This window comes from Phasianus colchicus, chromosome 11 (genome assembly GCF_987193195.1).
Source record: "Phasianus colchicus chromosome 11, bPhaCol1.hap1.1, whole genome shotgun sequence".
NCBI classification, from domain to species: domain Eukaryota; kingdom Metazoa; phylum Chordata; class Aves; order Galliformes; family Phasianidae; genus Phasianus; species Phasianus colchicus.
This window is the reverse complement of record NC_143446.1, coordinates 4797238-4813137: the sequence shown is the minus strand read 5'-3', so window position 1 is coordinate 4813137 and position 15900 is coordinate 4797238. Positions and strand designations below refer to the sequence as shown.

At 37.3% G+C, this 15900-nt stretch overlaps 1 protein-coding gene and 1 long non-coding RNA gene across 18 annotated transcripts in view; one reads left to right on the top strand and one right to left on the bottom strand.

Annotated features, from left to right (window-relative positions):
• ATP2B2 (ATPase plasma membrane Ca2+ transporting 2) overlaps positions 1-15900 on the bottom strand; it is a 393147-nt gene that overhangs the window by 84978 nt on the left and 292269 nt on the right. For all 17 annotated transcript variants that reach the window (XR_016470063.1, XM_090148058.1, XM_090148043.1 and 14 more), the window contains 3 exons: positions 6925-7182; positions 5891-6016; positions 129-254 (listed from right to left, as the gene is read on the bottom strand). Coding sequence is in view for 16 of the 17 variants with exons in the window: in XM_090148058.1 (XP_090004184.1) it covers positions 129-254; positions 5891-6016; positions 6925-7182 (510 nt within the window). In the remaining variant the exon portion in view is untranslated. The remainder of the gene's footprint in view (positions 1-128; positions 255-5890; positions 6017-6924; positions 7183-15900) is intronic.
• LOC149916407 (uncharacterized) lies at positions 165-14295 on the top strand. Its single transcript, XR_016470072.1, has 3 exons — positions 165-246; positions 4307-4400; positions 12553-14295. It is a non-coding gene; the product is annotated as an uncharacterized LOC149916407 (long non-coding RNA).

Here is a 15900-nt window from a genome sequence, read left to right as displayed (position 1 = left end):
TTGTTTATTTATTTATTTATATATTTTATATATATATATCCTCAAAAATTGAGGAGATTTCTGGCTATCAAGGAAAAAAAAAAAAAAAAAAGCTTTCTAAGAACATTTGTATGTGTTGAGAAATTTACCTTTTTTGTCTTTCTTTTCTTCTTCTTCTCCTCCAGCACCTAACAGAGTAAAGATGATGCCTGTCTGAGAATTCACACCCACAGCAGTTACAAGCATTCTTCCAGAGCCTTCCATGACGTGAGTACCTGAAAGTATGGAATATAAGCATTTTATATATATATACACACACATATTTAAATACACACATGCACAGGTGTATACATACAGTTATATGAAAATTATAAAGAACCATTAAATATGTTATGCATTCCTTTCAAGAGAAAATGCATATTTAATTGTACTGAAAGTGCTAATTTACAGCTGTTATTCAAGCAAATATTAGGAGCCTCTTAGAAAACTTCTGCTACGAGTTGTGGGGACATAAACTAAAACTTCCTAGAAGCAGTAATGAGTATTTTGACCTAACGACTTGGGAAAGAGTTACAACACTGGGTATTTAAAAAAAGAAGCTTGAAATTCAGAATGATGTACTACTTTGACATGAACTTAAAGCCAATTACTAAGAGGTGTTTGGTTTTTTTTTTTTAAAAAAAAAAAAGAGCCTGAAACCATAGTTATACAGAGAAGAATTCTCAAACAGGCTTATTTTAAACTACCACAGAACGGATTTTAACCAGCTGAGTGATGCATCTGCTGCACTGAGCAATTACAGAACGTTATTGATTTCTGATGGAGAATCTTATTGGTCATTCACATGTAATCAGACTAACTGGACATGGAAAGATTTGTTCTACATCCTTTTCTTAAAAAAGCATTTTATGGGATGGAGCCTCATCAACACAGCTTTCTTTCACTGAGCAATCTGCAAAGCTGAAAAAAGGAACATTTTTCATTAAATAGATAAATATTAATATATATTATCTCCTCATAACCTTTTCTTAAAATCCATTTTTTATTACTGTTCCTCCATTTGTTGTCCTCAACATATTAAATAATCCAACTATATATTTGTCATCAAAATCCCTTTTTCTAAATACTTAAGCGGAAACATGGAATAGAGAGCACACCTGTCCACATTAAGCCTATTTAAAGAGCATAAATATCACAACATTAAGAAAAATTCAGCAGAAGTAAGAAAAGCAGTAACAAAGCCATTACTGATCAGATCTAATTAAAAAATATATATATCTTAGTGTGTTGAAAAATGTTTCCATGGTTTTTCTGTACAGTAAGTCCCTTTCACAAAGCAGAGCAAAACCACACCCAGCCAAACAACCAAAATCAAGTCACATTTAAGTCAAAGGAATAGTAAACATCCTTCAGAGTTAGAATAGGCTTGGTTGTACAGGTTCAAGCAAGATAAAATTGCCTGAATGTTTATTTACTGCTTCAGAACCTCCTAGTAGCCCATCATTAAAAATATCTTTTAATTAATAACTTGCTTTTGTATATGTATGTTTTGAAGGAATCTTCTATACTGGATTACAAAGGTTTGCATGAATACAAAAAAAAAAAACAAACACACAGCTTGGGCATGAAAAACAGCTTCACTGAGAAAACAGGTAGCCACCACCAGTGTCCAAGCTTACACATGCACAGCTGGAAAAGTCTAAACATCTTAGTCTAAAATGGTTTGCTTAACCTTACAAACCTGTTCTTATTCTAGTAAACATGATTCAAAAAAGTCAAGGTACATAAAAAAGCATGTACTGAGTAGTAATTGATCAGAAGACTACAGTTTGTTGGTGTTGCTGCAGATTTATTTAGTACCCCAGCTAAATGGAAGAGCTGAATCTCCTTTCATCTAAGTCTGGCTACCTTGTCATTTAAGTGGTGCTATAATTCATTCACATTAGCTTGAATAGAGAAGCAGCCTCTATGAAACTGATCAGCTGCTGTAACATGAGCAGAATTCCACAATGAATGAATGTTTTTCACTTACTCAGTTCACTAAACATGTTTCAACTTCACGTGGAACAATTACACGGAATTCTTTCTTTAGGTTTTCAATATTAATAAAGTACATTTTAGTTGATAAACATTTGATATAGACAGAAGGAGAAAACTTCTATGAGAAAAGAGATAATTAGGTTACACAGGTAAGGAAGGTACATTGCAGCACGTACGTTTTCAGATAAAAATCACAGAATCACAGAATGGCCAGGGTTGGAAGGGACCTTCAAGGATCATGAATCTCCAACCCCCCTGCCACATGCAGGGCCACCAACCATCCCACCTAATGCTAGACCAGGCTGCCCAGAGCCCCATCCAATCTGGCCTTGAACACCTCCAGGGACGGGGCATCCACAACCTCCCTGGGCAGCTGTTCCAGCACCTCATGTAAAGAATTTCCCCCTGACGTCCAACCTAAATCTCCTTTCCCTCAACTTAAAACCATTTCCCCTTGTCCTGCTGTCACACCCTTTCAAAGAGTTGATTCCCCTCCTGTTTGTAGGCTCCCTTTAGGTACTGAAAGGCTGCAATGAGGTCACCCCGCAGCCTTCTTTTCTCCAGGCTGAACAAGCCCAGCTCCCTCAGCCTGTCCTCATAGGGGAGGTGCTCCAGTCCCCTGATCATCTTCATGGCCCTCCTCTGGACCCTCTCCAACAGCTCCCTGTCTTTCTTGCCTGGGGGTTCCACACTTGGACGCAGTGCTGCAGATGGGGCCTCACAAGAGCAGAGTAGAGGGGAACAATCACCTTCCTGTCCCTGCTGGCCACCCCTCTTTTGATGGAGCCCAGGATCCCATTTGCCTTCCGAGCCGCAAGGACACACTGCTGGCTCATGTTAAGGTTTTCATCTATCAAGACCCCCAGGTCCCTCTCCACAGGGCTGCTCTCAAGGACCGCTCCTTCCAGTCTGTAGGGATGCCTGGGATTCCTCCGGCCCAAGTGCAAAACTCTGCACTGTGCTGTGTTGAACCACATCAGGTTCATCCGGGCCCACCTTTCTAGAAACCCTCCAATCTAACAGTACTAATGACATAGGTTAGAAACTATGTTCAAAAATAAGAAAAGAAGAGCATGCCACTCCGGGGTGTTTATCCTGCTGCTTAGTTCCAGGAAGCTCATGATGACCCCAAATCCTCTATCTGCATGTCTAAACCACTAGTTGCTGAAATTATTAAGAGGTAACTGAAGTTTCACTAACAAAGTGAAACCACCACCACAGTATTCTCTACAGACAAAAAAAAGTTTTACTGCAAAAACTTATCTGCATGTAATCTCAGCATATCCAAATGATCCATTTCAAGTTAGATGCTCTGTTCTGAAAACTTCTGCTTCACAAAGCAGAAGCTTAGCTTTGAATATTTGCTGGCAAAGAATTAAGACAGAATCAGAACCATTTCTCTCCAGGCAATAGCTGTCCCGATTCCTTAATCAAGCTTCCTTTCTATTTCCATACCCTAACGAAGAACCGTGACAAAGAGATTTCTTTATTTATTTGTTCCTGAATAAGCTGACTTTGTTTCAAAGAAACAAGGAACTTTTAGATATAAGGATGCAGTGCTGAAACTTAGGATAACGTAAAGTTGTCAGTCTCATTTCAGTGAGAACTATGGCAGGTCAGCTCCTCCCTGTAACTCTTTCATACCTTAATCAAATTCATCTAAATAACTGCAATGGAGCTTTAAACAGTTGGCCTTAGAGTTTTTTGTAAGTTAACTATTCCCACGTCGTACTCTGAAATAATTCACTGCATGCAGTCCTGAGGCCAGACTCATATTAAGAACTTCTGCTGATAGGAACCATGGATGTGTCTGAATTTCAGACTGTACAGAACTCGAAGGGTGAACCAATTTGAATCAAAGCAGCTGAGCATCAGACAGCGTTCGTCTTTTGGTTGATATACAGCCATGCTCACTGTGAAGAAACTTAACGTTGTCACAGCCTTAATGCTGATGACTGTTGATACAGTTACTTAGGCTACACTACGCGTGCAGATCTCCATTAGAGACCTAAAAGGAGGAAAATGTTTTAGACGTAAGTACGGTGGATTGCTTTCAGGTATGTTAGTCTTTATAATGCTATTTCTGTCTTACCAGGTGGTACCAAATGTAGCTGTATGCAGATGGAAATGAACCATCTGGTTTAGTCAGCACTTGTACTTTTAGAATTGTTTCCCAAGTATAGTAAATGACTATCTGGATGATTAAACAGGACATTAAGCACAGAAACTCATTTAGTTTAATTATGACATTGAAACCAGTAGAATATTAAAAATCTTGTTTTTTCAGGTGCCAGCAGTGAAAATAATGCTTCCTGATACAGAGTGTTGATCCGTCACCAAATTTAGACTCACAGAAACAAACTATGGCTGCCACTCGAATGGTACCTTCCTTCAGCTGTTCTCATGTCAAACCTGAACTGTTTTCATTTCCAACAGATGACTGACAGACAACAGTGGAAAGCATCACCCCAATCATCTTTTTCTAAATTAAAAAGTCTAGCTGGAGTGAGCTCACTGATGCCCTCAAGAGCAAAGAAAAGAGGAAAAACTGACATCTTCTTCCAGAAGTTTTTGTCTCTTTGTTTATTTTTCTCTTTTATTAAAATATGGGACTATGCTAATATCCAGCAGGAATTCAGTTTTTAAACTCATTGTGAAATAGTTGTGACACGATGGCCTTCCACTTTTTTGATTTCTTAGCTATTTCCAGACAGTATATCATGCCCAATACCACTGATATTAAAACTTGAATTACATCTCAGAAGAAGGTGGTATTTTGCATGCCAGAATCTCAAGTAATCAAATCTACTCATAGGCAAATAGAGTTCAAGGATTTTCTAACAAAGCATGAGTATAATTTCATTAGTAGAAGCATGGAACAAAAGCTTTTGTAGCTCTTGTTAAAATATCACATTAATTCTTCAGCATTTTTGTAATTACAGTAGAGAAGGAAATTTTATATGAAGAGTACACATTTTAACATTGCCATAAAACCACAAAAACAAACTTCTGTCTTCCTAGCTAGAGCTTTTGGAAACAGGAAAAAAATATTTTCTCAACTACTCAACTACTTTCCCTTTCTCTCCTTCCCTTCATTCTTCTCAGAGCAATGCAATTATGTTTTTTCTGAACTCTATGGGTATCCAAAAAGATATCACTCCATTCAGGAATTTGTGAGAGTACATTAACCAGATGGGAAAGAGAAGTCTGCTCATGAATAATGACTTCAGATGTACTTGAAAATATTATTTCAGATTCTAATATATTATCATGAAACCAGCAGACAGTTATTTTGTAATCACATTCCAGCTGAAATCTATATAATCTAACTGATCCATTTAGAATTAAAAAACAAAACCAAAACTATTTCATTTAACTGATTAATTTGTATTACAGTATGCAAAAATTATGAATAATTTGAACAAACCTCAACTGTCATGGACCATAAATGTCAAGATTATAGTGTATTCATTTTTTTTTCTAAGCACAATTATGTTTTTTTTCCCTATTATTTCTAACATAAATATAAAAAAAAAAAAAGCAATTCAAGAGGCTTTAAAACATAATGGTTAAATTGAAGCTGATATACAATGAATTGAAACAATTTTTACTTCCTTTCTTTATTTTTCATCTAAAAATTTTCATTATTTTCTCAATTCATAAAATAAATGCCACAATCAGAAATAATTGCATGCAATCAAAAAGCAGTAGAATGTCTCTCATCGAAAACAGGCAGGGTCAGTGTCTGTGTTCAAAAGATCAGCTGTATCTAGGTTACCAAACCTTGATGGTGTGGAAAAGCAAATCAAAACCAAACACGAACAAAGCAGTTCATAAAAGATAAACTCAGCACGAATTGAAGAAAATTTACCTGACAGTAGCATTGGATCTTTGTCAACAGATTTGCGGACCTGGTCTGACTCTCCAGTCAAAGAACTCTCATCAATTTTAAGATCATTTCCTTGAATAAATATCCCGTCGGCAGGTAGGAGATCACCTTTCAGTAAGAACATGGTAATGGAAAACCACAGGTTTTTTAGTAAGTGTTTTTATAATTACATATTTTTTTCTATACAATTACAAAAAACCATAATTTTATTAAATTGTAAAATGAAAGCAAAGGCGAAAGAAGTAAAACCATAATGGTCCATGTTAGCCATGGTAGCAATGCCATAGGGAAAGGCCCTTATTTGGCAAATACTTCTAGCTTAACTCTATTCCCAGACTAAGAATGCATCACACTCCACATCTGATGAGCATAACAATCAGAGTGAGGGGAACAATCTTTTTGACATGACAGTAGGGTTTCTCTGCCAGACTTCATAAGAACAAACAGTGGCTAATAGACAGTCAAGAAGTCCCACACCTTTCCTCGCCCAGGAAGCCTGCAGCTAAACCCAGGAGAGAGCTGATGGCAGGAGGGGAGGTCCATCCAGTATATAATTGTAAGGCATCTGCCCACTAGCAACACTCAGTCTGGGAAAAATTAAAGGATGCATAGTTTTAGAGTGGCCTACCAAGTGTGCACACGGGCACAATTCCTTAACAGAGTGTTTAAAAATACTTTCTCATATTCATAATTAGACGTAATAAAAAAAAAAATATCAAAATAATCCTCCATGACAGAAAATTACCACTGCATTAACAGTTTTTGGCCTTGTCAGGGAAAGAAAGTGAAGATTACAAAAATAAAATTTATTACCAAGTGCAGATTTATTGTAAGTTTCTTGGGCTGAGTTATTCTTTTGCCCCAGCAGTGTAATTACTGTCATGCTACGGAAAGATGGTTCTATCTTTTCAATTAGTTCCGGTGAATGAGTCCCAAATATGCTTTATTCTGCTAGGAAGAGGGAAGAGGAATATATAAACTTGAAAAGAAGTAGTCCTGTAGTTGAGAAAACTTACCATATTTCACCTGTGCAATGTCACCAACTACTATCTCTGCCACTGGGATTTGGATGACCTGCCCACCTCGGACAACAGTAAATTTCTGTTCCTGCTCAATGCGACTTTGAAGCCCACGAAACTGCTTCTCCTTGCTCCAGTCATTAAAGGCAGTGACAAGTACAACACAGATAACAGACAGCAGGATGGCAGCACCTTCAATCCAGCCAGCTTCAGCCTCACCTTCATCTTCAGCTCCTCCTGTTGCAGTGCCACACCCTGCAAAAACAAGTTCAAGAATCGTTCAGTCAAGCAAAGATAAGATTTATCACATCTGTCACAAGGAAATCTTGCTGTGAAATGGCAACAAATTTAAGGAATAGAAGTACTATCTGCTAAATAATGAATGCAGAATAAGAGAACAAGAAAAACAGAATGGAGAATAAGTAGAAATAAAGTTGGCTGAGGAAAGGAATAAGAAAAAAAAAAGCACAAAAAATGTTAGCTCTTTTAATTTCTCAACTAAGCAAGTAGTTATCCTTGGTAAATGCAGACTAAACCAATGGAGAAAGAAGGCATTGATTCTGTTATCTACGAGGTTTGACAATTTCAAGTGAGCCATCAAGCACTTAAAAACTAAAGCAATGAGTAACATAAAACAGTTGAAAGCCATAGGATTAAATGAAGATTATTATTCTTTAAATTGAAGATGGGGAACACAACAAAGTAGATCAGATGCATAACTACTCAAACATTTTGTATTCATGTTTCCATTTTGGAAATAGGAGAAACACGAACATACATTGAAGTACTCACATTTCTGAAGAGTGCTGACAATTTATTAAAGATAAACATGATAGAGATACAGTTGTATTTAACCTACCATTTAATATTTACAGATAAGACTGTCTTAGTTTTATCTAAGCTAAAGATTGCGTGCCTTCCTAAAAGGTCAATGAAGCAACTTTCAGTACCATTTCTAAGAGTTCACAACCAAATGCACTCACAAGGAACACTTGATAAAAAACAACTCAGATCAACAAGCATATGAGTATTTAAATGTGATAATGAGGGCTAGTAGGGAATATTGAGTAATGTTCCCTAGTAAAAAACACCTAGTGTAAATTCATCATCAATCCAGTTAATAACTAATAATCAATATAATCCACATCTTTCTTTCAGAGAAATACATGGGCACATTGTAGAGCAGTAAGTAGATTTATTTATGTCACAGATACAACAGTATTAGAAAGTACATCCTAAAAAACTGAACTATTTGGGCTGCTCTGAAAGTAATGCCTCCTATCTTATCATGTTGGTCCACGACTTCAAAGGCGGATGTCGGTGCTACGGCAGTAGATGTTGAATCTTCCCACCAAAATTCCATGGCATTCTGTTGCTGTGCAACTGATGACAGCAGTCTGACAAAATGACATCTGACATGGAAGTACTTACGAAGCAAAGGGATGGAATGTAATTCCTCCATGAGGAGAAAATGGCACCTACATTGACATTTGTAGTAGATTGATGGCGACCAAACAGCAGATGTGAGCACAGTGAGGAGGTCGTGGTGAGTTTCAGCAGTGGCATTAATAGGTCACCTCTGCTGCTGCAGATTTTGACAAGCACGCCATGCATGCTCTTCTTCATCACTGACGAAAATGCAGAGCTAATGGTGGTCACCATGTTGAAAAACAGCATTCTGCAGCTGAGAATTTGCTCCATCATACAGCATCACTGTGTTCTTCTTATCTGTTGTAGTTTCCACAGAAATAAGTAGGAGGTTTTACTTTTGGAGCAACCTATGTATCTGAAGTATTTTCTAGACAGTTGCTAATTATTTATTTCCAAGCAATATACAATTAAAATTTGAATAGGCTTCCTAGATAGCATCCATGGAACAGATCCAAAACTATGTCTTTTTTTTTTTTTTTTTATGGAATTAATCATAAAAAATGAAGTTTCTGATAGCAAACAGGTAAGTACTCATATTAGCATCACAAAATTCAAATATTTCCCAGTCCAAAGGGGACCAAAAAAAGAACCCAATCTAAGCATAAGGGCCTTTCATCCTCCCCAGAATGAAAGAGAAAGAAAGTAAGTCTTTTGCTTCTAATAGAAACCCGAAGTACAGGGACCTCAGCAACACAGCAACTGTGTTGATTCCATCTAAGACTAAAGTTTAATTCTGGAATATTCATCACGTGCCACTAGATGAAATTAACAAGTAATTTTATTTCTATTTTTAATCTAGAAAGATTTTACCATAACATAAGCATCGTAACTGAATAATTACCATGTGTGAACAGCAAAGAAATTACCAAAAAAGTCAAAAGAAGGTATTATCAAAGACTGAACATCTACTAAATGATCAGCAGAAAATTAAAATAAACTTTCTTTACCGTGGTTGCTGCAATTTAAACTCAAACTCTAACTGTAAAGCAAAACAAACCCCAAAAGAAAGGGCTTCCTTTGAAGGGCTGCCCTTAGACTGATGGACCACATCTCTACATGCAGTACAAGAACATTGCTGATGATATAATTTTTATAGCATCCAAAAAATGAAGTAATCTCTGTTTCAGTACCTTAAGTTGCTTAAAGTCAGTCACAGCTGCAACTTACAAACTCCCAGGTGCAATTTCTTCATTTAGCAGATACTACTCGTGGGAAGGACAAACAAAATTTGTTCTTTAACCTTTAAATCATCTTAATTGGACCGTGTTAGATTTTAGATTTCTTTTCCAAACCAGTAAATTCACTTTTGCCTCGAGTAGATTAAACTGTTTCCCAGCACGTATAATTCTATTTTAGCAAATACAAGACAAAAAATTCACCACTCATTTTTCATTAAATAAGATTCAGAAGTAATTATCAAGAAAATCCTGTTCTTTTTAACAGGATGCTTCCTCCCCAATTTCTCACAAAAAGAACCCTGCCCGATCAGGCCACAAAGACTGATTTTACTTCTTTGTGGATTTTAAAATCCTCACTGGTTGAAATTTAATCTAGCTTGTCTAAAAGCAAACATAAGCATTATTTCTTACAGTGATCCCTTAGTCCAGGCTAGCTAATGATGATCATCTCTCAGAAGTGACAAGGAGCATCACATGGGCAGATCTGCTTAAGGGCAATTCAATGGGTCTGAACTTATTTACCTCATTCTAAATCATACCCTACTATGCTTTCACTGAAAATTTATTTCACTTCTCCATAAAGATTACTGATAACTTATACCATGCTCTTTTCTACTAGAAAAAGAATGAGCCATTATATAACATTTAGGATTTAAAAACCAGCCATCTGAAAGACAAAAAGTGTGCTTTCGTTCATTATAAGGAATCCACTACGTCTCTGGACACATGAAACAGCTTCATAGAGGAGCAGAGCATCTCCTCACTAGAAAGCTGCTAGTTTTGAAAAAGTCATTGTTATTATTACAAAGAACCCGTAATTCTTGTCACTGCCTTTGAAATCTCAGAGAAGCAAGATGACAGGGCACCCAAACACAATATTAACACACTGTATCTTGAATAGCTTAGAGAATAGTATTTGCTTAAAAAAAAAAAAAAAAAAAAGCATAAAATAAAAACATACATTGACTTTAGTAAAGGAATTAATTCTTCATTATCAGAACTAGTTTCTACGCCCAGAGAATGATGATAAATGGAGTTAAATCCTGAGTGGTGCTCCTCAGGGATCAGTACTGGGGCCTGCCCTGTTTATTATCTTTATTGATGATTTGGATGAGGGGATTGAATACACCCTCAGCAAGTTTGCAGATGACACCAAGTTGGGCTGAAATGCTGACATGCCTGGGGATAGAAAGGCCCTACAGAGGAATTTGGACAGGCAGGATATCTGGGCTGAGGCCAATGGGATGAAGTTCAATAAGACCAGGTACAGGGTTCTTCACCTTGGCCAAGACTCTGTAAGAGTAATCAGGTGCTGGAATGAGCTGCCCAGGGAGATGGTTGCATCCCTGGAGGTGTTCAAGAATTGTTTAAAGGTAGCAAGGGACATGTTTAGTGGGAAAAAATTGGTGGTAGGAGGATAGTTGGACTGGATGACCTTGAAGGTCTTTTCCAACCTTGGTGATTCTATGATTGAACTAGATGACTGCAACTAGATTGAACCAGTCACTTTTAACCCAAGTCATTCAATGAATACCGTTCCCAGTACCTTCATAAAACATAAAATGTAAATAATATCAGATGCTATCATTAAGATGAAAGGAATCGTGCTTACTTGTCTCATAGATTATGCACAAAAAAAGAACATGCTTCACTCTCCATATTATGGCTGAAGAAACATTTGTAGGAAAAGAAGAAATGTGGAGAAAACAGACTAAACTAAAGCTGTGTTCTTGGAAAGCATCCCTAAATTCAACCAATTCTGTACTGAATGATTCACAATTCTAGCTTTCAAAGTGCTGAGAAAATTCTCCAAAACCTAATGGAAATAATACGTTTAAATGTGGTCTGCTTATTTTTTGTTGATTCGGACAGACAACACTAACTTCAGATGGAAGAAAGGCATGGAGGGAAGGAATTCTTGGTGAGTGAGACAGGAGTAGGGAAAGTAATTGAAATGCATGGTCAAAAACAGAAGTTAGTATTTGAGGTGGATGGTGAGCTACTTTATGGATTTTAGAATCGCTATTGGTTGAGATTCAGTCTGGTTTCAGTAAATAAACAATAAGTGTTGCTTCTTACAACGAACCACTTGTCCAGGTTATCTGACGTAATGACACACAAATTTACCCACAAAGGCAATAGGTAGCATGAAGCAGAAAGCTTACACTATTTTTATTTGATATGACTCAAGATTATGATAGTAAACCAGGATACGAGGTACATGAGTTGATTTCTCTTTTTGTCAGTGGATTGGAACTCAGGACCACAGTTTTAAATAGCATGAAAATGTTGATGGTACAGAAATGGGAATCTCACTCATTGACCTGCTGCTGTCCAGCCCACAGGCTGACGAACCAAGAATCTCTTCTAAGTAGCATCAGTGTGCATGTTCTTGTCTGCTCTCACTGATTGCCTCACTCAATCCCAAATATCAGATGAATGGTGCTTCTCATCTATCAGGAAGAAAAAAAAACAGTACCTCGTTGTCAGTGTGTTTAAGGTTAGGAGGAAGCAGAATTTCAGCTATGTAAGGAGTATGAACATAAAGCATTAGAGAGGTCCAAGCTTAAGCAGCACCTGAGCAAGGCTTTTCAGTATCTACGTATTCTTAACGACAACTCAGAACTGATGTTGCACTTACTGGGGATCTAACCTAACACAGCTACAATCAGGACACTGTATTCGCTTTCTGCAGTCCCATAGAAATGAAACAGGTTGAGAGCATCTGAGAAATTAATGCCAAAATTGCACATTATTTTGGTTATAGGAATAAACTGTAGCTGCTTCAAGGGAATAAAGTCTCCAGCATTTATAAGTATGATTTCGGAAGAGATTTTTTTAATGGAGGTTTACAGACAAGCAGGATTTAAAGAATGCAGCTAGCCCTTCAAGAGATCATCAGTCAGGAAACATTTTATGTTGTGTTCTTGCTTCACAATTATTTAACTTTAAAGTTAAGTGAATAAGTGAAGTTAAGTGAATAAGTGGAAACTTGCACCTCTATCATTATATGCAGCCCATGGAGAGGAGCCTGCAGTGAAAACGAGGTCGGGGGGAGCTGCTGATACTGAGACCCATGCAGGAGCAGTTCCTGAAGGATAGGCCCTATGGATATGTCCTTCTGAGGGAGGAGAGTGAGTATGAAATATATGAACTTTCAGTAAGAAACTGCCTGTATTCCTAAGACAAAAAAGCACTTATACTTCTTAACTACAGATGTTGTATTATCCATCCTCCTTTCTGTATGCAGTGATGCAGTATCACCTTTCTAGATATGGGGAAAATAAGGAATATAAATAAGATACAAAAGAGTAATAATGATATGCTTAAGTAAAATATGCTTACTGCAGTCTCAAGCATCTAATGCTTATTGTAAATGCTCATGTAACTCCTAGAAATTTTGTTTAGATCTAAGATTGCTATTATGCTTTCACAGGAGAGTACTTGGCTCCTGATGTTACTGAAAAATTGCCTGCGATGTCATTATGGATGGGTGCAGACTGAAAATCATCACAAAAGTATTTTTAATTTGTATACGTGTGATTTGTAATAGGGTTTTATTCCAAAACAGTGAATACTGAAATACTCATTTAAAATTATCTTTAACACGGGTCCTATCTGTCAAAAAGTTAAATTTCAAAAATGTGAACAGGTTTTTAATATGAAGCTACTTTCTACCGTAACCATGAACATATGCTGTGTGTGTGCCATTCCCAAAAGTCTCATTCTTGTGAGATGGAAAATACGTACTCAGCTTGAAACTGCGATTACACAGATTTGACTGCAAGTCAAGATTGTAAAGGGGTTTAACTCCGTCAGCACAGGAGAAGCAGATGAAGTCACAAAATGGATTAGTTTATTCAAAAAGAGCACGCAGGAGCACACAGGTGATCTGAAGCCCCTGTGGGACAGCGTGGCCTCAAAGAGCATTCAGAGATGCAAAAGGGGACTGATATCACTGTGACCTTCACAAATTTTCTCGAAGGAACATTCAAAAATTGTTTTCTACAGAAGGGAGATGAAGAGAAGACAGAATCTGAAGGTAAAGAAGATTCAGGAAAAAAAAGGGAAAAGTAATTCAAACCAGAACATGCGATGGGTTCACCTGAAGTCGCAGCAACTTGGGTTTCAGTTTTATCAGACTGCAGGTATCCTGGGTGCAAAAGCTGGGGGCTAGAAAGAGACACCCAGGAACCTGGAAAGCTGAGCACTCAGCCTGTGCCGGGCCCTGTGCACTTACCTAAATGCCAGTAATTTCAGCAAAAAGCCTATTCTGCATCTGCAAGACTTTCATTACATGTAACGCTTTAGGAACTAAAAACAGGACAGACAGACATAGGATGTTAAAAGAGAGCTGTCTCATACAAAAAAATTGAATACACAATACCACAAGGAAAAGGTGAAAAAGGACACAGATGTACAAGAGGAGGTTAAAGCATATGAAAAAAGAACGAACGGAACTTCGTTGCTACCAGCAGGAAAGAAATAATTTGACTGGTGTTATTAATCATTTGAATTTGGTGAAAGCAAGAAAAGGGGAAAGCAAGAAACAGCAAAAGGCTGCACTAATAGCCAGAGAGCACTGCCTGACATTTTAGCAGGCTCGTTTCCTGATGGAATGCTTTTAAGCTAACAAACCTCATTTCAATACTGATATTTCCCCTAAAATCTTCCAAATCAGAGCCAGTGCTAAAAATGCATACAAGCACAGCAAAGCTAAAAAGATACATATCTGATTTCTAATGAGATTTCTAATAATTGTGCGGAGTTTCTTAAAGCTATTTTGAGTAATAATTACAAGCCATGTAGGCTTATAGCATAATAACTTTAAATTAAAAAAATATTTTAAAAAATCTATGAACATCTGTATTCCTAAGTCCCAGCCTACAGCACATACCTCTCAGTTACTCATTTCAACCTACACATTTCTATTTTTAAGCTGAGTACCTCGTGGCATTTAAATTCCCCAGGAAAATCTCATACCACCCCCAGAGGTAATTTTTTTTTTTGTCAGTCAAACTGGCTTTGCTATCAAAAAGACAACAGTTCCCAGGATAAAAACTTTCCATTTTATATCTTTCAATAAAAGCCATTTTTCCTTAGCTGAGATTCCAGCACTGATATTACTAAAGCAAACTGAGCAGTTCTAAGTTACAGCTTTTTTCATTAATAGAGTTAGGCTCACCACTAACTGTAAGTGATGCTACTCTATTTATCGTATTCAATTGAATAGGAAAAGGTACCAAAAAAAAATCCCATAATATTCAGTAAACATCCAATTCCATTCGTGAACAAGACTTTCACACGTAACAGACACTGTAATATTCATTTTTTCAAACTCCTTTCTGTGCCATATCATTTGCTGTAACGTGATTCCAAAGAGTGACTGCCAACCACCAAAGGACCAACATCTCCCTCCCAGCATGGTGCATCCTCAGCTGCTGAACTGCCTCCAACACAGGCACAGCACAGGCAGGAAGGGCACTGCAGAGCCACCGCTAACAGCAAAGAAGCAGAAGTCACTAGAGCTTCAAAACACAACTTTTCTCTCTTTCTCCCCTGTTGTCCAAGGACTTATTCAACTGTGATAAATATTTTCTGATTACTTGTAGTAAGTCAGACTGTGTTCTCAAGAAACACGTTTGTTTCTGTGATGAGTCAAGCAGAAGGGATTTACTCACATCAGATGCTTACAGTGCACACGTTTCAGGTTTGTGGTGCTTGAGTATTCACTGCAAGTGATTTTGGTTGCTTATTTCAAAACTGTATTAGAATTCTTCTCTTTATGATATTTTATTTAGTTATATAAGGACTCTAGTGAGGTAGAAAAAAAAGAGACAGAAAAAAGACACTGTCCCTGTGGGTTAGTTACATAAGAGCATCAACTTTAGAATTCCATATTAAATATTTACACGTATTCACACAGTCATGCAAGAAAACAAATGTGTAAGCCCTAAATGCACATACATTCACACATTCCTCAACCTGATCACAAACATTTGTGAGCAGAGGAACATTCATTTCAATCACCTCAGCTTTAGCACTCAATTGCTCAACTTCAATAGACACAATATGTCAAACAAGGTTCTTTCAACTAGCACCAAAGCAGTGCATTCTGCAAATATCACCTGAAGGGATGGGGTCCCAACTCCTAAGGCAGTGGAAGGGAAGAGGACCATACAAGTATATCTGTAATGCATCGTATTCAGTTCTGTTATGTTGTCAATACAGCACCTGCTCTTAGGGGGATGGACGACAAAGCCTTGATATCTGATTGCTAGAGTTTTGCTGTACTTTGCTCAGTGCCAAAACAACCTTGAAAACATGGCCACATACTCAATGGGTAAAACACAGTTTTCAAATG